The 19,283-nt window shown below is 30.4% G+C and overlaps 1 protein-coding gene across 1 annotated transcript; it reads right to left on the bottom strand.

Annotated features, from left to right (window-relative positions):
• Positions 1–1,379: 1,379 nt before the first annotated feature.
• LOC106401395 (transcription factor AIG1) lies at positions 1,380–3,238 on the bottom strand. The gene is made up of 2 exons (XM_013841907.3): positions 2,677–3,238; positions 1,380–2,206 (listed from the first exon to the last, which is right to left on the bottom strand). Exons 1-2 carry the CDS (start codon positions 3,229–3,231, stop codon positions 1,688–1,690), a joined length of 1,074 nt encoding a protein of 357 aa, XP_013697361.2. The 5' UTR covers positions 3,232–3,238; the 3' UTR covers positions 1,380–1,687.
• Between the last annotated feature and the right edge of the window lie 16,045 nt (positions 3,239–19,283).

The raw sequence follows: 19,283 nt of genomic DNA, 5'->3' as shown, positions 1-19,283 counted from the left end.
TAGGATCTGTAAACAGTGCAAAACCCCTCCAAAATCGATCCTAATTTGATATGTTTTGTGATCGGTTTTTGGAAAATTAACGGACCCCACCATCAAAAAATCCTCTTAAGGTGTCCCGTTAATTATGCTCTCAGGCACATAAAAATCTCCAAGGCCCTTCATGTACGTAGTAAGTTTTGATCGATCTGATCAATACCTTCCGATATATATTAAAAATAGTAAAAGTTTCCTTAGTTGAGACGAAATTGTGAAACACGAGCCTCAAAGAAGAACAATTAAAATATGAAAACTAAAATAAGATAATATTATATAATCAAAATAATGAATAATTGATCCAGGTAACGAAAGAAATTAGAGCATCATTATCCCAGATTTGGGGTTTCTTAATTTTTTTTTTTTTTTTTTTTACTTTTTTGAATGTAGAAAAAAAAATTAAAAACGAACCAATCGCGGGCTGACACGTGTCAGTGGAGCCCGCGAACAGTGTAAAAAACCCTTAAGGACCGACTACTATATGGTAGTTTTGATAACCAATTTCTTAAAAAAAAGTAGGTCCTATGCAGAACTCACACGCTAAGAACCCCTCTAATATCTTTGGATAAAGATGCTCTATGAGCGAAAACGGAACTAAAAGAATTAAGAACGATTCATACACAAGTGACGAGAGCATGATGCGATGTGCTTTGTGATACCTGTTATAATAATAACGCAAGACGAAGAGAGGAATCAGTAACGGCGAAAGAGACAACAATGCAAACATTGCCCACAAGAGAGTTTCTATAAATAGAACCCAGATCTTAAATCTTCACTTCCCACGAAAAAGATTCGATCTACTCCTCTCGTTTTCACTTGTTATAAGTAACATATCTTCCATAATATAACAACTCTATACCCCCAACCTAGTTTAGGAAATAGAACATTAACTATATATGTATATATGAATTATATTCATTCGTGTATATATATGAAGTATTCATTCCTTTTTTTCTTGTTTTGATCAAATGAAGTATTCATTCCTATACTAGCTAAAAAATCATGTTACGAGTCGAATATGATCAATACGTACAACGTCGAGCAAAACTTGAAAGTATTCAGATGCATTTTTACATGCACACTTAAAATTTAAGGTCGACAGTACTGTTAAAATTTTAAGAATGGATCTAGGAAAACTATTTCTTTCATTATAGATGGAAGATAATTATAGGTACATACATACAGGAAATCTCATATATTAGTCATAATAGAATAAAATGGACAACAAGAATACCATTTGGAAAAAAAAAAAAGATTACCATTTGGTAGTAGTGTGGGTATTCTACATAGTGTATGCAAACAAGAAAAATATAATGCAGATGCTCGTAATTAAAAAAGGTTCTTGATTCCACTACACCAAGTCATATAAATTAAACCCAACCTCTTTACATTTCATATATTAATCAAGACGAGAAAATATCTTGATTATAATACATATATAAACCAGACCCATCACTATAAAAACCCTAAATAAAGGGTCCTTCATAGATTAAAACCATAGAAGAAGAAACCCAAACCAAAGTAAAAAGATTAACCACCCCCACCCCCCCACCCCCCCAAGCATTCTAATTATCACATTATCCCATTTTGCAAGTCTAGTTAGCACATAGCTAATTAAAGACTTGATGATGTTAATCATTTTATGAGGGATGAATTAATTATAACATCGATTTACCATCTTGCTAGTCCTTTGTCTCTTAATACTCCCTGAAGATGATTTATCCAAGTTATTGTTATCATCATTATTATTGACACACTTATCTATAACCGCCTTTAACGCTTCTTTTATCGAACTCGCACGATTGAATCTCTTTTCTTCATCATCATTATCCACGTCAACACCATCGAAGTTTCTACGATATTCATCATCGTCTTCTCGGCTCAAGAACAAGACGTTCTTGACTCGACCACCTACGGTTGCGATCTCGGCTTTGTGAATTCGAAGACGAAGAGACTTTAAGGCATTGATGATGTCATGCATGAGTTCAGTCCTGTCTTCGCAACAAAAGGAAACTCTTATCATCAAGTTTCCTTCTTCGTCGTTGTAAGCAGAGTCAACGGTTAGATCATCGCACTCTGTTGGGATTTGACTCGTGTCCGTGATCAGTGATGTCTGTCGTTTTAGCTCCTTCATGTGTTGGATCACTTCCGCTAGCAATGAAGCTTTGTCCGTCTAAAGAAAAGCAAAACGAGAAATAAATATTTAATTAATGTTCTTGATAATGGTAGCTGCTACAAAAAAATACCACATATATGAAGAATAATTACATACCTAAAATCGTTATGATTTATTTATTGCTTTAAAAAATGGAAATTATAATTACTATACGATAATACTTGAAAAGAGATAAAATTGCAAGATCATTGACCATTTATTTTGCATCGAATTTTGAATAGATTTGCAAAATTTCCAAATATGAATATATGATCTTATAGTTGGACACCATATGTATATATATCTTATTATGTAGTAGTAATTTCGTTTTTGAAGAATAAATTTTACTACTACCAAAAACTGAATAAATTGAAGTATGATCAATATCAACTAATTATCCTTAGTTTTTTCAATAAAAAAACATAACTTAAATTTCAAAACTTCAAATCCATAATGAAAGGGACAAGATATTAATTACGAAAACTTACTTTGGTTGTATTTGGTAAAATACTTCGCAACTTAGCTAGATGAGTGTTGATTCTCTCTCGTCTTCTTCTCTCAGCTTCACTATGACTCTTTGAAGCAGCCAGCGCCTTAGCATCCATGACTTCTTGTGCACTCAGTTTCCCCATAATCTCATCATCAAACCCGAAGGATGAGCCACGTCGCATGATGGGTCCAAGAGCTTCCGATAAAACCCTTAGGTGGTTGGGATGATGATGATGATCCATGGAAGGAGGAGAGACAAAACCATCGGTATAGTCAAAAGAAGAGGAAGAAGAAGCTCTCCTGTTGAAGTGGGGGACCGAATCAGGATAACGGGTCGGGTTGGATGGGAAATAGGTCGGGTCAAATGAAGGTAGAGATGACCAAGGCAGGATTTGTGGATGGTGATGAAGAAGAAACTGGTCTTGATAGTCTTGTAAGTTGTGAAAATTTTGGAGACAGTCTTCTTCTTTCATTGCATACATTTTTTTGGAACCAATAACAAAAAGAAAGGAAAGAGAAAGGGAATTGAAGAAAAGACAAAAGGTCACAAACATCCCATTTGATAATGAATACACATATATATAGTGTCTTTTTGTAAGAAAAGTTACTTAATATCTTAATATTAAAGATTTCTTTAGTATATATAAACATTTTCATCGGGTAGTACAACCAGACCGCCATTATCTTTGATAAATACATATTGAATGCAATTTTTCTGTGAGAATATTGTTGATATTTTATAATTTTTTTTAAAAAATTACTCTAATTTCATAGATTGCAAGATAGAACGATGACGCTGTGGTTCTACAAAATTTACTAGCCACAAAAGAAATCGCAAAATATTAATGAAAACAAAACTTTTCATTTCTCATATTTTGTACTATACCAATATTTTTTCTTATACTATCTCCAACCCACCTATACATTTTTCTTTAAAATATAAAAACTTTATATTAGAAGTAAAAATGCTTATGTTTCTATAATACAGTTCTTCTATTTATAAGGAAAAATAAAGAGATATGTTATTTTCACTTCTAAATATAGAAGCAAAAAGTAATTTCTTTCTATATTTTCCTCTAAAATAGAAAAACTCTACTATAAAAACATACATTGGAGTATTTTTACTTTTATAATACAAATTTCTATTTTACAGGAAATTATAGAGGTATACATTGGAAGATACTCTTAAAACTACAATTTTTTTTTAATAATGCTACAAGTATTTTATTTTTAGATATTTTTAATTTTGGCACCACGGTATTTTCCTTTTTTCCTGGTATATTTATAATGAATATATATCAAACCAAAAAAATCTGCAAGTACTGCCCATCTTCTTTGCTTTTCTTTTACGACATCTGAATGGGGAGCTGTCATCGTCTTGTGGATTTCCCTGGTGGATTTGGCTTCCTATGAACAATTAATAGTTATTTATGTTTTTAAGTATATTGTTTAAATGTTAACATGTGCGTCTACTTCCCTACTTGTTAACAGAAGCATTTTGGCTGATCCAAATATAATCATGTTTAGGGTAAAAGGATTGTCTGTTTATACGAGGAATACCATGTCACTACCATTCTACTAGCTAATATCAAATTCTTTAACAGTTGACGGGATATATTTATCCCGTACACATACATTGTGTTTGTTTATTATGATGCGGTCAAAAATACTATGATAAATAGCATGAGTTTTGGTAAAAAGTGGTCTCAGAACCTTCATGTGATTATAGAAAATAATATTGTTGATATTTTTGTTTCATTTTTGAAAACTTTTCTAGCAGTTAGAAATTATAGTGGTCAACTAGACACAATCACGTGAACTTATTTTAAGCATGGACGACTAGAAGAATGTTTTCTTAACTTTTACAAAGGAAAATTATCTCAGATGCTAATCGAATATAAACGTTGACGATGTCTGAAAATCGCGAAAATAAAGTTTTATAGATATCAAGATATACCAATGAAATTACAAAGAATGTAAGATTAAAGTGGATTTATATAATGAATATAATTTGCTATGCACTTAAAGGGGAAGAAGGAAGAAGAGGACATGATTATTATTGTTTCATCTGGTTCTGAAACGAACGCGTTAAAAGAATTACATGTGGCTGCTTAATGTTTTGTTTTTCAGTGGAAAACATAATAAATCAAAACCCAAACTAAGAAATAAGAAAAACAAACACTGACCACAGTACACACGGATTGTCTACCGACCAGAGACCAAAAAAACATTTACTTTTAATCATTAAAATCCCACTCGTTTATTATAGCCAAACCCACTTTCTTATTTTTCTTCCTTCTTTAATCTTTTTCTTTGGACAACATTCCTTCTTCAATCTAATCAATCTAAGATTTTCTAAGTTGTAGATTTGTCTTAAGTGGACCAAAGAGATTCTCCTTTTTATTTGATCTGAACGGATATCTTGTATTGTGATCTGAATATATCTTGATTGCTTCCATCAACTTATTTTGGACCTGTATAAGTATGTTATAAATAATATGAGATATACACACTTATTTTCTAATTTTTAAATTAAGTGGCCTTTATATATTTTATGTTTAACAAAAAAAGTGACATGATACTCTAAATGAACTTCTTGTGAAAACAAAAATAAAAAGTTCTTGTGAAAAGTTTACCATTCATGAAGTTTATTATGCAGAAAGAGAATTTGCATAGTTTTATTTTGAAAATGATATTTTATATATATATAAGAAAAAATATATAGTAATAGATATTGTCTTGTGTTAAATAATAATAATAATAATAGATATTGTGAATACATTAAAAATCGATGAAAGGAAATACATAATAGGAATAAGAAAGATAGGATAGGGTAGAGGTGGGCGTTCGAGTATCCGTTCGGGTTCGGTCGGGTATTTCAGATTTTCGGGTATTTTGGTATAGAGGTGTAGAACTCGTTCGGGTATTTCTGTACTTCGGTTCGGGTTCGGATATTTTTAGTTCAGGTTCGGTTATTTCGGATCGGGTTCGGATATTTAGATTTTGAAAAAACAAAATTAAACTTTCATTTCGCAAATTTCGTGTATTTAAAAATATAACTTTCATTTAACTAATTTTGAATTTTTAATAGATTGAATGGCTAATAGATTCGGACATAACATTTTGAAACTAAAAAAACATTAATTTGGTTATTGTTTTTAAATTTTGGATGTAACTTTTTGTTAATTCTTGAAATAAAAAATTTGACATGCATTTTAAATGAATATCATATGAACTTAAAATATGACATGCATTTTAAGTGAGTATCATATCAACTTAAAATATTGTATATCACATGAACTTAAAATATGTGTAGTATCAATATAAATATTTTATATAAAATGAGAGATATAAACTAGAAATATAAGGTTGATTATACATATGTTCGGTTATTTTCGGATATCCATTCGGGTTCGGATATTATCCGTTCGGGTTCGGATATCCAATCTCTCCTAACTTAATACCCGTTCAGGTATTCTCCTACTTTGGTTCGGATTTCGGTTTGGGTTTTTCGGATCGGGTTCTTCAGATATCGTATAAAGTGCCCACTCCTAGGATAGGGTATGAAGCTAGGGTTTTGGGGTGGTAGTGGTACAGAGTGAAGCCCACACGACGTTCAACATTCTAGGCTCTTTCTCCACGCTGTCTTCTTCTTTTACCTTCTCCGAGAAATTCAAATCATTTTGTCTTTGAATTTACTCCTCTTCTTGTTTTTTTCCAATAATACTTCTGTTTCATCAGTACTTGATTGATATATATACATGATTCTTTTCTGTTTTTCTTCTCTCGTTGAAACTTGAAACAAACCTCGCTATTATTCTGTTCTCAAAAACTTTTTTACTTAGGTCCTCATGAAAAGACATCTTAACAATTTATTTTACAATCTCATAATTTTTTTTTCTAAAATTTGTATAATTATTATTTCACCTCAATCTTCTTAATAAACAAGTTTACAGGATTACTGATTTGCTAGTCTCAAATATTTCAGTCCTTAGGCTTAGCTTATATAGTATTTTATATATATATATCTTATTTTTCTATTAATAATTATTTCATTTAGTTTGTTCAATTATAACTAATTAGAACTCAAATATTTATTAGAGAAATTCTCTAAGATTAAGATATTCTTTTCGTTTATTTTACAAAAAGAGCTTCCAAAGAAGAAAATGAACAAAAGAACTTTCATTAAAAGATAAATATACATATATACATTTATGATTAATAATCTAGACGTAAGGTTTAGAATTAAAAAATTAAAACTAAAATTTTAAATAACTTCAAAAAGGTATTTTTGAATTTCAAAAATATAATAATTGAAAAACAAAATTTCGAAATATAAATTATAAAAAATTGAATTTGAAAATAAGTAATCTGAAACTATAAAAAATTATTATTATTATTATTTTTATATATTATTTTATTAATATATCTATAAATCAAAAGGTAAAATAGTTTTTCGTTTGTTTAATGAAATATCTCTTGGTCATTTTTTTTGTGGTCTCTTTCTTTTAGATTTTTTTATGACAAAAACTTGAAAATTGACTATTTGACAGAATCGTCCTATTTATTAACATATGTATATAGCAATGTATATTATATATAAACAAATTTCTAAATATAGATACGTGAACTGTATATGTTTAAAGCATATTTATTAATTTTTTACAGAAATGATTTTCATTTTTTACTCCGTTATTTGTTAACTATCCAACATATTTATATGATGTGCCCCGAATGATGTAGAGGCGGATCACAGACTGAAAAGGTTGAAATGGATGATGAAATTAGAAAAAAGAAGAAGAGATGATCGCTTTGGTTTATTTAGTAAAATACAAGACGGAATGCTCTTTTAAACACACCAACCCTACAAGAAAACAGCGGTATTCTGACGGATATTCCGACGGAAAATAAAATCCTCGGAATATCCCGAGGAATTTCCGAGGAAATTCCGAGGAAACACAAAATTTGGTTTCCTTGGAATTTCCTCGGAATATACCGACAGAATTCCGAGGAAATATTAATCCGTCGGAATATTTTTATGGAATACAGAGGAAAAACGTATTTCTCGGAAAAAACCGATGAATTCCGAGGATATATTATAGCCGTTAGAGAGCCGTTGGAGGATTTTAAAAATTCCGAGGAAATTCCGACGAACTAGCCGTTGGCGTCGGAATTCCGTCGGAATTTCCTCGGACTGTCGGTAGGATTTCAACTATAAATACAAGCACCCATCTTCCTCTTCATTCACTCCATATCTTCATCCTCCCTCTTACTCTCTTTACAACGAATTTGATTCATAAAAAACATGTATTCTTCAAATTATTTTCGTTCTTGGATCGATCGACCTCATTTGGATCCGAACACGAGATTGCTTACGGAAGAATACCAACGAGGTATAACCGAATTCATGGGGTTAGTTCACCGACAACCGGAAGCAAATACAGGTATGTTAAGATGTCCTTGCTCTAATTGTAAAAATAGAAAGGTTATTAAAGAGTGGGATGTTTGGACTCATCTATATTTGAGTGGGTTTACACGAAGTTACAAAATTTGGTATCATCATGGGGAAACTGATTATGAACATGGTAGTACTAGCGAACCTCAGCCAGCGGTTAGATTAGAAGAACCAATTAGAACGGATGTAGATTATGGTGTAGGTACTAAGCAGATGGTAAATGATCATTTTAGAGGGGAAGATTTACCCAATGCACAAGCTATGAGATTTTATGATATGTTGGACGCTGGAAAGCAACCATTGTACGAAGGTTGCAGAGATGGTCATTCAGCTTTATCATCTGCTACAAGATTGATGGGCATTAAAACAGATTATAAGGGTTTCCTCGGAATTCCCTCGGAATATTCCGAGGAAATTCCGAGGAAATAGGGTTTTTAAACCGAAAACAACGTTTTGCGGTTTGAATAACACTTATATAACCCTTATTAAGTGTCTTAGACTGATTATGAAGTCAAAAATTTGTTCCTTACCCTATAATAAACACTTTTCCGATTGTATGAACGAAATCTCCAACAACATAAGAGAAACACTTATACACTTTAATGAACGGTAAAGAGAATACTTTCAATTCGTTTTGAAATTTGTTATTTCATGGTTTATGATCATCTATACAAAGAATCCTCAAAGGTATGCATTACAATTGTATAAGAAATGAAATACGGCAAAAAAAAATTGATGTTTTGAAACCCCAAACACTAGTTCCTCGGTATTTCCTCGGAATATTCCGACGGAATTCCGAGGAAGATAAGGGTTTCGTCAGAATTCCCTCGGAATATTTCGAGGAAATTCCGAGGAAATAAGGTTTTTAAACCGAAAACAACGTTTTGCGGTTTGAATAACACTTATATAACCCTTATTAAGTGTCTTAGACTGATTATGAAGTTAAAACTTTGTTCCTTACCCTATAATAAACACTTTTCCGATTGTATGAACGAAATCCCCACAACATAAGAGAAACACTTATACACTTTAATAAACGGTAAAGGGAATACTTTCAATTCGTTTTGAAATTTGTTATTTCATGGTTTATGATCATCTATACAAAGAATCCTCAATGGTATGCATTACAATTGTATAAAAAATGAAATACGGCAAAAAAAATTGATGTTTTGAAACCCCAAACACTAGTTCCTCGGTATTTCCTCGGAATATTCCGACGGAATTCCGAGAGATATTTAAGTATCCGTCGGAATTTCCTCGGAATATTTTCATTTAACCGGGCAAATATTTCGCGAAAATTGAAATTGGAATTCCGACGGATACTATCCGCCGGACCCTAGGTTTTATAACCACGAGCCGCTTCTTCTTCCCCATTTCTCTCTTCTTCCTCTGCGCCTCCTCTCCCTCCTCTACGGCGATTTCCCCCTTCTCTCCGACGATATCTCCGGTGATCTCCCCATTCTCTTACACAAATCATGTAAGGACCCTATCTCACTCTCTTAGGTTCTATTTGTTAGGTTTTTATGTAGATTTGATAGATTTTTATTATGGTGATTGGTTAGGATTGTGATTTAGTTGTATAATAGGTTTAGAATTGTGATTTGGTTGAATAATTTGTTTTGTTGAATTGATTTAGAATTTTTTTATAATTTTTTTTTTTTTTTTGTATTTATAAAATTGATTTTTGTATATAAATTCGATTTTTGTGTATAAATTCGATTTTTGTATTTTACAAAACGATTTTGGTATATAAATTCGATTTTTTGGATTTTACAAAACGTTTTTTGTATATAAATTTGATTTTTTGGATTTTATAAAACATTTTTAATATCTCTAAAACTTTTTTTGTGATTAAAAACTATTATTTGGGATTAAAAAAAAAAAAATATATATATATATTTAATATTAATTTCTATATTTATTAAACATTTTAATATTATTAAAACTATTTTTTGTAATGATTAAAGTATTTTTTATTTATTAAAACTATTTTCTGTTTATTAGAACTATTTTTATATATTTATTAAACATTTTTAATGTCTATAAAACTTTTTTTGTGATTAAAAACTATTATTTGGGATTTAAAAAAAATTATATTTATATTATATAAATTTCTATATTTATTAAAAAATTTAATATTATTAAAACTATTTTTTGTAATTATTAAACTATTTTTTATTTATTAAAACTATTTTTTGTTTATTAGAACTATTTTTATATATTTATTAAACATTTTTAATATCTATAAAACTTTTTTTGTAATTAAAAACTATTATTTGGGACTATTTTTTAAAAAAAAAAATTAATTTATATATTTTTATATTTATTAAATATTTTTTTTTTAATTTACAGGTCGCATGATGATCAGATCCGGCCTCGACATCGTCGTGGTGGTACGGGAAGCCAGTCTCGGGATTCCAGCCATTTTCAGGATTTCCCTTCGCCCCACAGCTCCTACCATACATCTCCCTCTGCTGCACCCGCTCCTGCTCCTCTCGCTCCCGCTGCTGCACCCGCTCCTGCTCCTCTCGCTCCCGCTGCTGCACCCGCTTCTGCTCCTCCGGGCGTGATGAGTGTTGCGGAGTTGGTTCGACAGCCCGGTCGTGAGCTTCTTCCCTATCTCACTCCGTATCCACATGGACGGGGTCAAACATGGTAATTAAACATTTTTTTTTCATTAAAATTTGATTCATTATTAAGCGTTTATTCTTTTTATTAGGTTCAACCGATCCGAGAACGGAATCAGCGCATGGATCAACCGTATGATGTACTCGGCCCTCGACAAGGGACATCCGACTTTCACTGACTTCCCTACCGACAAGCAGCATCTGTGGTTTCGTCAGTTTTGCGGTAAGTATTCTAATTTTTTACTTATATTTTTAATCTTTAATATAAATTTTCTACTAATTGTGTTTTTTTTTCAGCAAGAATTCAACTGGAATTCCGATGAGACGTTCTTTATCTATCACCACTTCGTCCATAAAGTTATGGACAACTATGAGAAGCAGATCCACGAGTGGAAGAAGAAGTGGGAAATCAATAAGGCAGATCCACCGCCCTTTGTTGATCCAGAAGTACTTACGGCTCAGTTGAAGGACAAGGATGATCGCATATCTTTGTTGGAGACCCAGATGGCGGCTCAACAGGCAGGCTATGAGGCACAGAGGAGGCTGAACCAGCAAATGATGGAGATGATGCAAAGGATGTACCCGAACGAGGTGTTCCCGGACGTGCCAGACCCGTAGTTTTTTTTTTTCCAAAAACTCGAAATGTTTTATTTTTATTTGTACAACTTTGAATATTAACTAATATGATTTCAATTTTAATTTTAATTTTATATTTTCGAATTTAAATTTTAAAAATTTTATTTTTTAAAAAAAATTAATTTTTTTTTTAATTCTGAGGAAATGAACCCTCGGAATATACCGAGGGACATGTTCCTCGGAATATACCGAGGGACATGTTCCTCGGAATATTCCGAGGGACATGTTCCTCGGAATATTCCGAGGTACCCCGTTCCTCGGAATTTTCCGAGGGACCCGTTCCTCAGAATTTTCCGATGAAAATTTCGAGGAACATTCTGAGGAACATTTCGTCGGAACTTTCGATGAAAATTTCGAGGAACATTTCGTCGGAACTTTCGAGGATTGGACCATCGGAAAGTCCATCGAAATATCCCGAGGAAGTTCTCCCTCGGTATATTCCGAGGAAAGCTCCGAGGAGCTTTCCGACGAACTGGTGGTCCTCGGAATTTCCTCGGAAATTTGTTTCCTCGGAATTCCGTCGGAAAATTCAGAGAGATTTTCGAGGAAAAATGAATTTCCGAAGAGTTATTTCCGAGGACTTGTTTCGTCGGTATGTCGTCGGAATAATGTCATTCTGACGACATACTGACAATTTTTTCCCTCAGTATGTCGCTGTTTTTTTGTAGTGCAATGAACATGTTCAGCCAATTAAATAGGAGGCATAACTAAAGTTTAAAGTAGATATTGGCGAAAAGGATGAACAATGCATCAGGATCAAGTATGTAACGGAATATACAAATGAAAACAGCAATATTCTTATACACTGAAAAAGTGATAAGCATCATACAAAAGCAGCAATAATATGAAAGCCAGTTAAAAAAAAAAAGCAGAACTAATATGCTAGTTCCTACTGACTATGGACACAACCTGATAATTATTACGGTATCCAATACTATATAACAAAAATACTTTTTTGTATCTATTAAAATAATATTGTCACGAGACCATGCCCTTCGACGTGTATGTGCTTAAACTGTTGGTCCATAATATGTCATAATTTTAGGGTGAAGAGTTATATGATAAGAAACCATTGTTGGGAGAAAACTATAATCATTACCTTTAAATAAAGTTAGTGTTTATGTTCAGAAAGTGAAAAGTAAAAATCATTACTTCTTCACAAGCATGGCTCATTTAAAAACAAAACAGTTAGTTACTTTGGCTTTGATTAGTGTGCTTAAACTTGTCTAATTTTTTAGTTATACAAAATTAAATGAAACCTTCATAGTAAAATTGTTGGGGGGAAATCATGAAGTGAAATGAACTCTAAATAATTTTCGTTTGCATGGAAATTAAAACGTATATGCATAAATATATAAATATATACTTGTAGATTTCCTTTTTGATATTTAATAAATTTGGGATCATTAGACCTTACTCTGTGTAAAACTAGGATCGGTCCGCCCTACGGGCGGGAAGTTATTATAAAAATTATTTTACATGAATTTATATTAACTTATGAAACATTTAAAATTATTATGTATTGAAAATAATATTATAAACAAAAAATAATGAAAATAATAATGAGATCATATTGTTATTGTTAATAAATATTTTTGATTTGAATTAAAATGACAACAACTTTCATTATTCTCTATCGTTAAATAATACAATATTAACAAAAATAATTAAGAAAATGTAATAATAGAAATATTCTTATTATTTCTATTTCAATTTGACATAGTAAAAATATAAAGTTTATACAAATAATACTATATTTATTTTAAGAAGCTTCAAATTTTTAAAAACATTAAAATAATTTTTTTTTCTAAAGAACCTACAGTCCAGTAAGTAAATAGCCTTTGTATTGTTGTCAGTTTGTCACCATATAAATCCGGTTAATCTGTAATAAAACACACAAATCATTATACAGAAAAGATAATGAAAATCAAATTCACGCTCCCTAGAAGTTAATTGAGTGTACCTGCCAACCAGCTTCTATGCTGTTAAGATACTTTCTGAATAAGTCACTGAGAAGTCATATCTACGAGAAGGTGAATTCGTACTGCTGCTGTATTTTTGGCTCCCACACATTTATAGTTAATTTAGTTTCATAGTATTTATTTTTCCCCTTCCACATAAGATATAGCATTCTACAGTTCCAAAAACCAAAACAAATAACACATCGTAGATTAAGAAACCAGAAAAAAAACTTTTAACTCTTCTGATGACCACTTGGTTCATGAGGACATGTTCCTCGGATTTAGGAAACAAGAAACTTTTATTTTTCATGCCATATTTTTTGTTTGAACTTTCTCTCAAGACAACATCTTCCTCTGTCATGGTTCCTTCAGCACATTTACCATATCGATGACATAAGTGAGGGATATGTATGTCCTTCTATTTTTGACTTTGTAAAGACACTTTGTTGTTATCAAAGAGTCCCTCATTAGGATACAATTTTTCAATTTTTTTTTGAGATTATACAACCTTCTTCGTAAAGACAAATTATTTCAATACTAAGATATGTTTTAAAAACAAAATATCTTAGAATCAATAAAAAGCATGTCAATTTCCTAGAAACTGAGCAACCTCACCTCTAAGGTGGAAGAACAACCCATAATTCAGATCAACAAGTTGAACAAAGGAGTTAACTATTATAATGAGAAAATATCGAATGCTATTGGATTTGTGAGGATGATTTTCAAGAGATGAAGCTTTACCTTTTTATAGGTGGATATTCATTGCTAGGAAAAAAAGATAAAGCGAGATACAATGAATGAGAAATCATGGAAGCATTTATGAAGGTTGTTACGTAACGCTTTAGAAGATTACAACAGAAGACGAAAAGACACAATTAAAGCTTGGCACAGAGGTTTTTCACGTCGATTTGATTCACTTTTTTTTTTGAACACCCGTCGATTTGATTCAGTCAATTCATTATATCTCCTCCATAGCTGGTGTAGATCGAAGAGGACACGAGCCTTAATTTTTGGTCACGCCATCGGGGAAGACAACCTCTCTCCGTTGGGCCAATTAAATGTTTAGAAGCCCATTAACATGTGAACAAACGAAACATAACTCGATTAAATGAAACACAGAGTTTTACTTATCTGAACACGTGTCAGCTCCAGAACGCATGATTTTCTGACGTGGCATCCTAGGTGGCAGCATAGGAGAGAGGCGAACATATTTTTATATATATAGATATGTGAAGCGCTATTATAAAGTATAAACTGTAGTGACCAATGAAACTCGACTCGAAAATGTATTGAGGTTTAAGAACATCTCCAATAAAACACATTATTTTAAAGTTTATAAAATTTTATATTTAAATATTAAAAGTGTTCTTCTTCGAAATTAAAAATTTAAATTAACTTTAAAATTATTTATAATTTATACAATGGTCTTTATATCTGTCATAATTAATTTAAATTCATATTTTTTATATAAATAACTAGCACATATATAAAAATATTATAACAATATTAATTAATAAAATATTACACTAAATTAAAATTTTAAATAAAATACATAATTAAATATTAAACTATAAATAAATAAATTAATTTATTCTATAAAAGTATTTCCGTGATACTATCATTAAAAGAACAAATTATAGATTTTTGATGAATTCCGTAGGACGGTTTTTTTAGTTTATTTTCACAAAAAAGAGTCTCCAAAGAATAAAATAATCAAAATAGATTTCACGGAACGATAAATATACCCTTATACCCTAGGATTAAACAATTCTAGACATTGAATTTAGGGTCAGAGGTTTGGGGGATAGGTTTAATTTAAAAAAAAAAGAAAAAGAAATGTTAAAAATATATAAATAGTTTCAAAAAATATTTTCGAATTTCAAAAATAAAATTTGAAAATTTTGAATTTGAAAACATATAATTTTAAATTATAAGAAAATATTTTTATTATTATTTATATATCCATAAAGTGAAGGGTAGAAGAGTCTTACGCATTTTAATGAAACTTTTTTGGTCATTTTTCTTTTTGAGTGTTCTTTTTGTGATAATTTTTTTTAAAAAAATTATTTGAGAGAACTACCCTTGATATTTAAAAGAAAATGCAACAAACAAAAGAAAAAGTTACAAGATGATTGACTTACGAATGCAAAGTGAACACAAATTTAGCTTTAAAGAAGTAAAAGAAAAAATATAATAGAGGTAAAGTGACTTAGCTTCTATCGATGATTTTGGAGGTTCCATATCACATTTACCTAACTATTATGTTGTAGTAGTATTTAAATTTGTGTAATAAATATGTATTCTTGTACTTTTATTTTTTTTTATTAAGTTTTTTTTGTAATATTGTTATCGTCTAAATCTAGTTTTAAAATATTCTAAATCTTATTTTAAAGTGTTTCTTTAATTTTATGTTTAAAATTAAATTTATAAAAAAAAATTAATATTTATGAGATATACACAAGAATTAAAATGATAAAAAAAATATTTAAGAATAATGTGTAATTGTATGGGCCCAAATGTAAATAAAATATGAAGCTTCAAATTTAAAATTTTGAAAAGTGAAACGCAGTGTTTAGAAATTCAAATTTGAAGTTTTAAAGTTAATTTTTAAAGAGTAAAAAACTTCATATTTAAAATTTTATAGTGTCTTTCGCAGATGCTCTTACCCCTCCGATAACAAGCTGAGTTACTATCTTTCTATATCATATAACATGAAATATAAAAGGTTGAATAATGACACAACGATAAGACTTATAAATTATAACACAAACCTTTAAATTTCATTTTTTGTTAGTTGAAGTACTCCGAGTAAACATATTCAATATCTTGTTTGACAGACTATATGCATATAACCAGGAGTTGTCCATGTGAATTTGTGACTACACTCAACATACCTATTTATACAAATGTCTTCACGACCAAATCATTACATGTGTATGCGTAAATACATACATAAGGGTCTTAAAGCGGGTGTGTGTTAGACCATGATTCATCATAAAAGTGCCATTTGATTTTTAGGTGTTTCATGTATTGTTGTTTTATCTAGTTGCTCAATTTTGTACAATAGGAAAAAGTAGCCTAACAATCTCCCTAAGAGTGTCTTGGCAAGTTTTATGTAATTTATGCATTGTCCACTAAATGTTGTTGCTTGTGTTTTTCGGGCATCAATCTCTTATTTATATCATATTTCAAAGCTTTTCATACACCAAATTTATTTTACATACATGCCTGGACTTCCATATATTCTTGGCGTATGAGAAAATATAATCTCAGTAATGTGGCATAAAACATCATGAACTGTGAATTTATAACATGCCCCAGCCCCACTATGCCGGGTTCTATAATTAGGTGAATAATTAATACGAACATAACTATGATTACACATTTCATTAGCTGACATCCATTAATTACCATGTTTAAATCAACAAACCAACATGTAATCTCAATCACTTTAGAACATGCATGTTATGCGAGAAGAAGCTTACCAGATTTTGGACTGAATACCTTCGAATAACACATCTATCCTATGATCTACATCTTTCCTATGATCTACATAGCAAACCAATGGTTACTACAAAACATCTTAATGCGGATTCTCTATTTCTCTTGGAATAAACTTAAAACAATCAAATCAAAATATGCTGATTTATATGAGTATCACTGCAGTGCCTTATAATATATACACGAGTAACTTCGTATTCACTACCTAATAGTATTGATTACAGTATACTATGTAATGTTGAAACAACTAGTGATAATATTAGTGAATCGGCGGGTAACTAATTAAGTCACAATAACTTCAGTAAGTTTTTCAAAAAAGATACGGATCCATTCATCAGTCAAAGAATAAAAGCACACACTTGTTCTGCTCTAAGATTCGAAGAAATGTATGTTTCGAAAAAAAAAATTTTACATATTGTCAACAGTATAACAAATATGCAATATTGAAAATATGAAACGATGACGTGGGATGAGGTATGTCTTATGGAAGCAAATACAAATATAATGTAAATTAGTTTGCTTGTATGTGGAAGTGCCAGTGCTTGCACATGTGTGTTTATGTATAATATAGGTAGTATTAATTATAGATATATGTATCACATAAAAGCATAAGGAATAATAACTGAATAAGTAAACATCAGTTTGTGGTCACACGCATGGGTTGTTTCTGGTCCCTTCAAGTTTCACTTTTTCACGTTTGTGGCCATTTGTAGCCTTCTTATGCCACCCTTTTACATATCTTATTGTATACACGTATATGAGTGTGTTTTCACTTTCTTAATATTTAAGGTTTTCTAAAGTGAATATACATTTTTTATAGAAAAAAGTTTGGTTACGATTTGTGAACATTAACCCGGGCGGTGGGTGCTCTTTTAGGGCTTTGATCATCATGACGCCATGCTTACTCCATTCATTATCTTTAAAATACTTCTCATATATAATTCATTACATATGTTTAAATTTACACTTAATATGTCTTATTAATGTTTTGCGAATAAAAACCTGTAGACAAGTTAGATCACAAGAGATAATTTAATATGTATCATATTCAGATCACAAGAGATAATCTAATATGTAACATATTCAGAGCTTTTGACTAACTTGTATGATCATGATCATGCCACAATTCTATATTATTCGCATTTCGCGAGACGCTTGTATTCGGGCCGGGATGTTGTATGTCGATCATGTTTGGAATCTATTTCAAAAATTTCGGATATGAGTGTTAAAAGCTAACGCTCAATTCCATTTTTAGATAAGAAATTTATGATTGGGTGGGATCGAACTTTTTCGATTTATCTGAGATAAACGTTTCAAGTTTAAAAAATATATATATTGGAACGATTTTGTTTTGTTCTTTTCAAACTTCACTTGTTTATAAGGTTTTGTTGGACTCGTTGTTGATTTGTAATATATAAAAAGGGCCACAGGAAGTTTGGGCCAATGAGTCAATATGGGTTAGTTTGTTATTTTGGGCGTTGGTCGATTTGTTCATAAATTTCCTCAAATACTTTCTAATATCAATTGTAAAAAAAAAATACTTCAATTAAAGAACATTTATTTTGAAGCGTACTTTTTTACCTATTATTACTAGGGTCTTTGCCCGGGCTACGCCCGGGTAAATTTCTTCTTATAATTATTAATTAATTTTAGCTTATTTATTTTTTATAAAAGCATGTATATATATTATTTCAAAATTGACTACCAAAAATATAAGTAATAATACGCAAATTAATTTATTATGTTGTCCAACGAATTTGAAATGAATAAACTCAGAGATTGATTGGTAATGGTGGTAAATGTTTTAGACATTCACTTTTTCTATAAATTTGTTTTTTTTTTTAAACAATCATAATTTAGCTTTTAAAATTAAAGATACAGTATAATTTTTTTTTAAAATAATATATTAGTTTTCAAAATCAACTTTTCTAAAGATTTAATTCAGTGCTTTGAAAATAAATATATAACAAAACAATTAAAGCCAAAAAAAACAATTCACAGATTATTTTCTAAAGTAAAACCAAAAACAAAATCCACAGAACAACCTCTCACTCTTTGTTGTTTATTTATTATTAAAATTAACAAAAAGTGATGAATAGTCAATATTTTTAAGTTTCAGCTAAAATCTTGGGAAATTGTCAAAAATACAATTTTCAAAGTACTACTTTTCATGTTTACATTAACCAATTTTACCCTCATATTTAATAAAAGATAAAAGACATTTATAACCTTTTGATTAACTTTGACAAAAAAAATATATGATTAACTAATCTAAACTTAAAACATCAACTCTGAACCCTAAATCATCAACTCTAAACCTTAAACCATGAAACATCAACTCTAAACTCTAAACCCCGAAACATCAACTATAAACCCTAAATCCTAAACCTTCAAATTTAAACCCTAAAACATCAACTCTAAACCCT

The sequence above is a fragment of the Brassica napus genome, chromosome C2, assembly GCF_020379485.1.
Source record: "Brassica napus cultivar Da-Ae chromosome C2, Da-Ae, whole genome shotgun sequence".
NCBI classification, from domain to species: Eukaryota; Viridiplantae; Streptophyta; class Magnoliopsida; order Brassicales; family Brassicaceae; genus Brassica; species Brassica napus.
The sequence above is the reverse complement of the archived record's forward strand: the minus strand, read 5'-3'. Positions and strand labels throughout refer to the sequence as shown.

Coding starts and splice junctions, on each gene's coding strand:
- LOC106401395 (XM_013841907.3), bottom strand. CDS start 3,231: ATGTTTGTGACCTTTTGTCTTTTCTTCAATTCCCTTTCTCTTTCCTTT. Junction 2,207..2,676: donor TTTTACCAAATACAACCAAA/GTAAGTTTTCGT, acceptor GCTTTTCTTTAG/ACGGACAAAGCTTCATTGCT.